Raw genomic sequence first — 9954 nt, 5'->3', positions numbered from 1 at the left:
CTTTAAGGATTTGTGGAAAAGGGGAAATTAGAGAGGGATTAATACTCCTAGAGTACTTAACATCCATTCTCTAGAAGCTCATTAATCCCAGGCTATTAGAATAAAAGTAATTTCCCTTAATAGTTTCTAAGTTATTGGGAGAATTTACACACAGTAGATGTCACCTCATAAGGAAACTACAGAGAAAGAAGCTGTGGACTCTGATTGTTCTGGAGACAATTCTTCACCTTTAGGAAGAGTTAAGGCGGTCAGCAGGCAAGGCTGTGGAACAGACAGCCAGGTGGGAGCAGCAAAATCTACTATTGGACGTGGCTAAATGGAAAGAGACATCTGAACCCAAGTCCACGTGCAACAAGTGTAAGTGCCACAGAGAAGCAGATACGGAAAAGTCCTTTTCTGGAGGAAACAGAGTACTCTGATTCGAGATCTTTACACATTGTTTTTCTGGAATCTGTAACTTCTAACACCATCAGAAATCTTAGAAGTCAGGTTTTCCTAGAGTGCTGTGTAGTCATTCATTTAAAAAAAGTAATATGAACAAAAAAATCTACATGCAAGAAGAGATCATTTGCACTCAGTTCTGTTTTTATTATTATTGTTTCTTAACACAAAAAAAGATGAAGATTGCTGAATACAATTGTTTCCTTGTGCAAGCTACTTTTGCATTATGTCAAACAAATGTTTATAAAAGGGTCAGAAGCACAAACAAAACGAGTTAAGAAAAACAGATAAAGAGTTCGAAATGAGTATCTTGTTGCTGGTAGTGGCAATTCTAGTGGAACAAAGACAGGCTGTGTCACTGGAAAGCTGAGGGCATGGAGGGGAAGGAGATCACCTGGAAAAAGGGGCCTGGATTTGGGGTTTACGGAACTCCTAAAGGTGGGAATAAATAGAGCCAAAGACTTGGAGCAATCATCAACTATCTAGAAACCTAAATGATTTCCCCCCTCCTTTTAATCCTGTGTTAGGCTTCTCAAGAAATACTTCCTTCCTGATGCAACCTCTGCGGTAAATGGGAAATTGTACTGCATATTCAAAACAACTTCAGTTTCTTTTGATTGACAACACCGGAGAAGAAAGAGAATGCACTTTTAGAATACTAGAGTGTTTGGTCCTTTAAATTCGGGCAGATACAGGAAAGTTCCATGAGATAGGAAACGTTTTCCTCTTAGGTTTAAACCTATAATAAAATGTCTCCAACAGGCTAATTATACATGTTTTATATATTTTGTGCATATGTGCTCCTCTCTAAACCAATTTAATTCCCATTAATGCTAATCTTGTTATTGCCCACTCGGAGAGGAAAGGAATCCTTTTAATAAACAATTGATTTATTTGAGATATTTCAATGGGGGATGGGCAGAAACTGATGGGAGAGGAGGAAAAAACCACCATTTTTATCCACCTGCAATTCTGAGACTATTTTCCAAATATTGATGAGTATTAGGTTAGACTAGGTATGAATAGGAAGTGGGGAAAAATAAAGTGTCAGAGTTGACAGTCCTCCACCCATGAAAAATAAGGGCATGGTAACAGAGGTTTATTGATACATCTTCTGTGCTAGCTCCAAGGTTAGAAATGAGATATCACAAACAGAAGCAGATTTTCTCCGTTAAGAAAAGGGATAAATAAAAAGGAGATTCATACTTGTAAGCTCTTACAGAAATGGCTTTTTCTTAATTAAAAAAAATAGGACGGACAGGTCAAAAGAACAAATAGGTAAGTTGTGCTCCTACCACACCTTGTCTTGTTGCCAGCATGACTGTCCCCCTTGTTCTTGATACAAGAATCCGGTAATTTCTCTCAGCTTCATTCAACCGAGATTGGCTCTTAACAGAATGTGTGCCCAGGTCTGACGTTCTCCTGGAGTGTACTGTGGTGTGACCGAGGGCCGAGGGCTGGCCTGGCGTTGAGAAAGCCAGAGGAAACCCTCTCCGTCCCATCGAGCCCGTGTCCAACCTGGCTAACCGATTTTAAAGGTACAGATGTTTATTTCCAATTCTCCTGGGAAAAGTGGCATGTAATAAAGAACAAGTGAAAGAAGGGTTGTCCAGGAGTCACCATCTGGCCCTAAGATAAGTTATTTAACCTCCCTGAGACTCAAGTTTCCTTATCTGTAAAATGGGGATAATGATCTCGAGGTACCATGTTTTGTACCGCACAGTAGTATAAGGATCAAAAAATGTTTTATTTTTAAAAACACTGTGATAACTGAAGTGGTGTAAAACCAAAAAGTATTATCAGTTGGGAAATAGTTTTAGAAAAAGTGGCACAGAAGAAAAAAAACTTAAAGGGAGAAATACACAAGGCTAGGGATCAATTTTGCCTGGGCCTTGTAAGCCAGAGAGAGAGAGACTGATTTCCCCTCAGAGTTCTCTTAAAAGTTCTCATGGCAACTGATGCTCTTACTTTATAATTATGCATATAAAACATAAAATAAAAATTAAAGATGGAAAGTATTTAGATGAGTAAAGTTTTCCATTTTTCGTTTATCCAAAGGTTTGGTGTAAGTTAAACACATGAAGATGGGGTCAGAGGTGAGCACAATCTCTTAACATTCATTGAAAAAACTACTGCAAGAAATATTTTCAGCACAAATATTAAACTGCCTTTTCTCTACCGATTGGTAAAAAAATATATTATATTTGATTTTTCTTTTCTTTTTAAATTACATTGTTATCCATCCCAGCCAAAGTCGTGCCCGGTCATCTGGTAGAACTTGCGGTTGAAGGGCCGGTAGAACTCCCGCAGCCTCCGCACCACCTCGGGGTCGATGTCGGGGTGGGTCCGGCCCTTGGTCTTGCCCAGGCAGTGGGGCTTGCTGCTGCCCTCGGCCTTCTTCAGGCAGGGGAAGCCCTTGGTCTTGTTGAAGTAGAAGTGCTTGTCGGTGATGATCCTCTTGAGGCCCAGGAAGTCCTGCACGCGGCCCAGCTCGCCGGCCGGGTCACTGATGAGCCGCTCGCCGCTCACGAAGAGCATCTGGCCGAGCGGGAAGTGGCGCAGCCAGTGCTCCAGGTGCTTGGCGTAGATGCCGATCTGGATGGCGCTCCACGACGTGTCGATGAGGCCCGTGCTCCTGTTTTTGAACGTCAAGCTCTCGAAGGTGGGGATGTCCGGCCGCTTGGAGAGCGTCTGCGTGTAGTCCGAGATGGCCCTGGTCACCGGGTCTCGCACCACCACGATGAGCTTGGTGTCCTTGGACATGGCCGAGATGCGCGCGGGGGCCTCCCGGGTGACGAAGTAGCTGGGCGTCTTCTCCATGGTGATCTGCCCGTCCAGGGTTCTGGGCATCAGGTCCCTGAGGAAAGAAAAAGGCACGTGAGCCTGAAACAAAGCGACTGGCCCTGGTTTACACAGAGAGCTCATTCCAAGGGAGGGGGTGAGTATATACTCAGAGCCGGACTGCGACCCGATCCCAGCTCGCCCACCTGCTAGATGTATGACTGCATATTTAATGGAAAATAATAATAACAATACTCAGGTGCCTGTGTATTTAATGGAAAATAATAATAATAATAAATAACAATAATCTCAGATGATTATTGTGATGATTAAATGAGTTAATGTATCTCAATAGCTTAGAAAAATGCCTGACAGAATAAATGCTATCTAATTTTTATTTTTTATTACTACCAACCCACAATGCTGTAGAAAATAAGCTTGATCAAATTCTTTATGTGAGTTAGAATATTGTAATAAGCACAATCACACTGCTATGAGATGGTAATAAAATACCCTAAATACTTTCTGTAATTTTCTTAAAAACAAAGCAATTATCCTATATAACAAAAGGCTAATATGCAAATAGACCTAATGGTGGAAAAACTGGAACTGGTCGCTATGACGTGCGCTGGCCACCGGGGGCACGAGCAGAACATGGAGGGTGTCAGCCACGGTGGGACAGTGGAGCAGGTGAGCAGGGGCGCCAGACCAAGGTGGGTGCCAGTCGCTGTCATCAGGGCGAACCTCTGGTGGTTACTGAAAATTCTTTACTCCCGTGCACTGCGGTCCTGCTCAGTGCTTGCACCTGCTGCCAGCGCAGGAGCCACCACTCGCACCTGCTGCTGGTGCTGGCCCCAATTGCTTCACGCCGTCAGCGGGTACAAGTGAGGCTGGCACTGTCAGCACCTGGGAGCGGCAGCGGTGGGAGCGAAGCTGCTGGCAGACAGAGGACTGGGCAGCGGTGGGAGGAGCGGGGTGGGGGCACACCCCTGTGCCTACCACAGCCTTGCAGCCCACAGTTCCTTTAAAGGTGCATGAATTTGTGCACTGGGCCCCTAGTATTTAATGTCATACCATAGCATATTACACAAAGTACTTCTCTATAATTCTGGAATTTTCCTATAACAAACAAGTCATTAAATAATCCATCTTTTATCTAATAATTTGAAATGTCATTATTACAATATTCTAAATATCTTTCTTCCTCTCTTCATTGGCCCAATTATAGGGTTATTATCACATTAGAGTACATTTTTATGTCAAAGTAAATTCGGACTCTATTCAAAACGTTCTTGACGAGTCTTGTCTGTCTATTCTTCCTGATGAATGTTAGAATCACTTTGTGACACACACACACACACACACACACACACACATCCCACTGGAATATTTTGATTTTTTTTTTCAGAGAGAGGAAGGGGATATGTGCTCTGACAGGGAGTCAAATCCACCACTTCTTGGGTGAACTGGGCGACACTCCAGCCAACTGGGCCACCCAGCCAGAGCCCAGGGGACTCTCCGTAGAGTGGATACTGCCACCCTGTTCAAGCATGCTTTCCTCCTGAGAACGGGTGGGTCTCAGGGCCAGTCAAAACTTATGAGCCAGACAGAGAAACCCTATTTACTCTCCAATTTAAGTGCACTGTCATTAAATCCACTACTTATTAGAAAAATACACATTAAATATGTATATATTAAGGCAGTGTTTTTCCAGTTTCAAGTTTTACAAGAAATAGATGTTCCTCAAATCAATATTAAAATAACTGTATTTTGGGGATTTACAATGGCTGAATGTGTTTTGTCCTTTTATTCATCAACTAGAGGCCTGGTGTACGAAATTTGTGCACAGGGGTGGGGGGGTTCCTCAGCCCGGCCTGCACTGTCTTGCAATCCAGGACATCCCTCTCACAATCCGGGACCACTGGCTCCTAACTGCTTGCCTGCCTGTCTGCCTGATCACCCCTAACCACTCTGCCTGCCTGCCTGATCACACCTAACCACTCTGCCTGCCTGCCTGATCACCCCTAACCGCCTCTGCCTCGGCCCCCGTACCCAGGACCCAGGCTTCCCTCCTCCGGCCGACTGCAGGCCCCCTGGACTCAGGTTTCCCTCCCTCTGGCCGGCTGCAGGCACCTGGGACCCCGGCCAGCACTGCCTGGGCCCCGGCTTTGTCAGGAAGGATGTCCAGAATGACATCTGGAAGACGTCCAGTCTATCTGGTCTAGTTAGCATATTACCCTTTTATTAGTATAGATAAAAAAAAAATCAAACTTATAAATATCCTTATATTGTTTGTACTTTTATTCCTGGAATATATTATCTTTGATCATAGTATATTATTCTTTTAATATAGTCCTGCATTTGAATCATCTTTACTTTGTTTTGGATTTTTCATCTATATTCATTAATGAGATGTTTCTGTAGTTTTTCCTTTGATTAATAGCTTAATGATTTGTTAAAATATGAATTATTCTACAAACAAAACGAGTCCAGAAAAGTTTCATCTTATTTATTATATATCCTAGAAAACTTTAAGTAGCAAAATAATTTTCTAGTCTTTCAAAATTTGATGCGTGTCACATACACAGCCATCTAATCCAGGCACTTTTAGAGTGAGGGTAGCAAAGGAACTAGGGTCTTCAAATCTCTTTTCAGTTTCTTCCCTGGTTATTGGTTTGTTTGTTTGTTTGTTTGTTTTTGTAATACTCTGCCTCATATTGTGTAAATTTTAGCAATAAATATTTTTCTAAAAATCACCCAGTTGAGGAGTTGATTTAGCATTTTCTGCCTATCTTTCTGCTTTCTCTATTAGACTATCTTCTTTAATTTGCTGATTTCCCTTTTAGCTCTTTAATGCCCTTCTATACTTTTTCTAGTTATGCTTTGTTGTTCTTCTAGTTTATGTAACTGAGTGCTTGGTTCATTTATTTTCAATCTCCCTTCTCAATTAACAACAGCATTTTGATGATACTAATTTCCCGTTAAGTACAGACTTAGTCAAATTCCACAAGTTGTTGTTTTTGTTTTTTGTTTTTTTTTTATAATCCTCACCCAAGGATATTTTTCCAGATTTTTAGAGAGAGTGGAAAGGAGGGGGAGAGACAGAGAAACATCAATGTGAAAGAGACACATCAATTGGTTGACTCCCACACATGCCCCAACCAGGGCCAGGGACTGAGCCTACAACCCAGGTATGTGCACTTGACCAGAATCGAACCCTGGACCCTTCAGTCCAAGGGCCACCGTTCCGGCTAGGGCAAATTCCACAAGTTTTAATATGCATAGTTGTAATTTTCATAACTTCATGATTACTTAGGAATCACATTTTGCACTTGTTATTTCCATTATGGTCCAGGCATTATCTAGGATTGATTCTTTATTTTTATCTTTAACTCTAATGGTTGATTTGATGTTGTGGGGTTTTTTTTTTGTGTGTGTGGTAATTTTGTTAATTTCTACTTCGCCTTTGTAAGAAAAGAATGTACTTGTGATATGTGAGTTTGCTTTTGTTGACTTCCTATAATTTTTCTCACCTCTACTATTACCTAGCTGTATATTGTGAAAAATTTCAAAGATACACAAAAATACAAAGAACTCTAACATAAATCTCAGTGCCCTACATTCAGTTTTAAGAAGTGATCACTAGTGGCCAGTTTGATTTCATTCATAACTTTCCATTCCTACTTCCCCCAAGACCCCAAGTGGATTCCCTGGAAGCCTAGCTCAGAGATCACGATTGGTTCTTAGACACTGCATTGGATCTGGCACAGATTCTCCAACCTCGTGGCAATCTAGTGGCAATCTAGTGGCCTGACGGTGCCTCAGTTGAATGATGCAGGTTTCTCCCATTTTTGCTTTCTTTGATATTGCAGTCAGGTTATCTTTAATTTTTTTTGAAAGGGAAAATAATTAGATGTCTGATAGCTTTTTTTTGTTTGTTTTTAAGAAATCTGCAATTCCCTTTTCAAATGAACTTTTTTTTTTTAAATATATTTTATTGATTTTTTACAGAGAGAAAGGGAGAGGGATAGAGAGTTAGAAACATTGATGAGAGAGAAACATCGACCAGCTGCCTTCTGCACATCTCCCACTGGGGATGTGCCCGCAACCAACGTACATGCCCTTGACCGGAATCGAACCCGGGACCTTTCAGTCCGCAGGCTGACGCTCTATCCACTGAGCCAAACCGGTTTCGGCGGAACTTTTAATGTGCCATATTCTCCATTTCTTAACTATCCTAAGATCTGGGTAATGGTAACCAAATAGTGCACAGGGAGCTGCAGGCTGCCATTCCTCTCTGAGCTACGCCAGTGCCACTGGGAGACCCTTTCACAGATTTTGTCACTGCACACCTCCCTTCATTGGACTCGAGGAATTGGCTAGACCAACCCACTCTGGAAGCTTAGGTTACACTTTCATCAGATGAGGCAGAAGATCTATCCAGAAATTGTGGGAATATCTCAGTTAAGGAAATTTGATCAGATGTGTGAAAAAGTTTGGGATGTAAAAGCAAACATCAAATATCACTAAAGTGATAACGATTTAAAAAAACACATGTTGATTTTTTTTTAAAAAAAGGCAGCATTTTTGCCTCCTTTCCTGGAATCTCTGACTTTTAACTACTCGACCTCCTATTTTGGCCTGTGAAATAGAGATAACATCCTTCACTCCGGAGCTACTGGCTGGCGGTCTCAGCTTTCCTTCCCTGGGTCGCAGCGGGAGGCTGGTCCCCAGCAGCCCTTAAAGTCAGCAGAGATTAAAGCTGCAGATTGGGCTGAGCCAGAGGAAATACTACTACTATCTCTGAAAAAAGAAACCATATAAGTTATCTCAATAGAGTAGAGGAAACGCTATCCAAAAGAGGGGGAGTTAGAAGAGGAAAAGCTAAAATAGAATTTCAGAAGAAAAACACATTAATTACTGTCATCCACAGGATGAGAAAAGTCGCTGGGTTAGCATGGGTTGGGATGGGAGTCCAGGTTAACTATAAACTGACTGCAAGCTACTTTTTCCAGAAAGGATGAAGTGATAGTCTAAATAGATCCTTAATTGAGCGTACAGTGTAGAGAATTGTTGCTTTGTAAAAGGACTCAGGACAGTTTTCTTAAACCAACAATGTCCCTTTTAATTTCCTCATTCATTTTCTTATTGCAATTTGAATTTTAGTGTTCAGAAAAGGGCTTGTCTCTCACATAAGATGAAATGCACGTGTGCTTTGGAGTACCATATCTCAAAGTGTTTGGAAGGAATGGACCTGTCTTTCCCTACCCGAGTGAAGTATGTGCCGTGGCCGGTTCGATGCCAGGGTGTGCCGAGTTGGGCAGTGACTGAACCAGCCCCTCCATGATGAGAGCTTTGTAGAACTATGAGGCAGGCTGTGGGGCAGAAAGGTCTGTTCAGCTGAAGACAGAAAACATTGGGGTGGGAGTGAGAAATTCAACTGGATGATGGCAAGGATAGACCCCAGGAGGCCTTAGCTTCTAGGCCAAGCATGTCAAACTTGTGGCCCTTGGGCCACATGCCTCACTTATTTGGCCAGTGTTAGCCTTTGAGTTTGACATGCTTGGTGTAGGCTATTCCAATTTCTCCTCTAAATAATAAAAGGGATTTGAAGACATTTATAATAAGTATGGAGATGCGTAAATGGGTAGAAACCAAAATTACAAAGAAAACTAGTGAAGCTTATTTGTTTTCTCCTGAAGAAGATGAGGATACAAAGGGATTTCATAAGCAAATTAAGGATTACTACAAGGTCGGTGGCACACGTTTGCTCTTTGTCCCTAAAAGACATGAGAATTGACAATAACCAAAAGGTAGAAGCTACGCAAGTGTCCACATGTGGATGAATGGATACGTAAACGGTGGTGTGCATACACAGTGGAATAGTACTTGGCATGTGCTACAACATGGGTGAGCCTTCAAGAGGTCATGCTAAGTGAAACAAGCCAACCACAGAGAGACACGGACATGAGGAACTAGAGGAGCCAAATCCACACCCACAGAAAGTAGGATGGCAGCTTCAGGGGCTGTGGGAAGGGAATCAGCAGTTGCTTACTGAGTATAGAGTTTTAGATTTTTGAGATGAAAGAGTTCTGGAGAGTGACTGCTTAACACATTGGGGTGGGAGTGAGAAATTCAACTGGATGATGGCAAGGATAGACCCCAGGAGGCCTTAGCTTCTAGGCCAAGCATGTCAAACTTGTGGTCCTCGGGCCACATGCCTCGCTTATTTGGCCCTTAAAAATGGTTAAGAGGGTAAATTTTAGGTTATGTCTATTTTACCATACTTTATTTAAAAAAGAACTCCCCAAGAAGTCAAGGACTCCAATTGTATCCATAGAATTTAATTAAACAAAGGCATCGTTTTGGCCTTGAAGATAATTAAACATTAGCACAAGGTACTCAAGGAGGCTGTGGTTTTGTTTTTCTCTTGCTGAACCAAAGGGGAATAGAATAATTTTTAAGATTTTTGTGGAACTATATGAAATTAGAAGATGAGGTCTGTGGCCTGTCTCTGCCCATTCCCAGTTGGGTGACCACGAACTAGTCATTTAACCTCTTTAATCTCAGGTAACTCACCTCACCAGAAGAATCAAGCCAAGGTTTGGGAAATCTGGGTTGTACACGGAGCGCTGGCGTGGCCACTACTACAGGGATTATACCAAACACTGCTCTCCGGAAAGTGACGCCTGCTGCTGTCCAGAATCCCCAGCTTCCAGGGCCCAGAGGAGT

At 42.3% G+C, this 9954-nt stretch overlaps 1 protein-coding gene across 1 annotated transcript; it reads right to left on the bottom strand.

The window, feature by feature from the left end:
• Positions 1 to 2650: 2650 nt before the first annotated feature.
• Positions 2651 to 3366, bottom strand: LOC102441644 (heparan sulfate glucosamine 3-O-sulfotransferase 3A1). Its single transcript, XM_006097381.3, has one exon. The coding sequence runs from the start codon at positions 3364 to 3366 to the stop codon at positions 2677 to 2679; it is 690 nt and encodes a 229-aa protein (XP_006097443.1). The 3' UTR covers positions 2651 to 2676.
• Between the last annotated feature and the right edge of the window lie 6588 nt (positions 3367 to 9954).

Source organism: Myotis lucifugus, unplaced genomic scaffold, assembly GCF_000147115.1.
Source record: "Myotis lucifugus unplaced genomic scaffold, Myoluc2.0 scaffold_199, whole genome shotgun sequence".
NCBI classification, from domain to species: Eukaryota; Metazoa; Chordata; class Mammalia; order Chiroptera; family Vespertilionidae; genus Myotis; species Myotis lucifugus.
The sequence above is the reverse complement of the archived record's forward strand: the minus strand, read 5'-3'. Positions and strand labels throughout refer to the sequence as shown.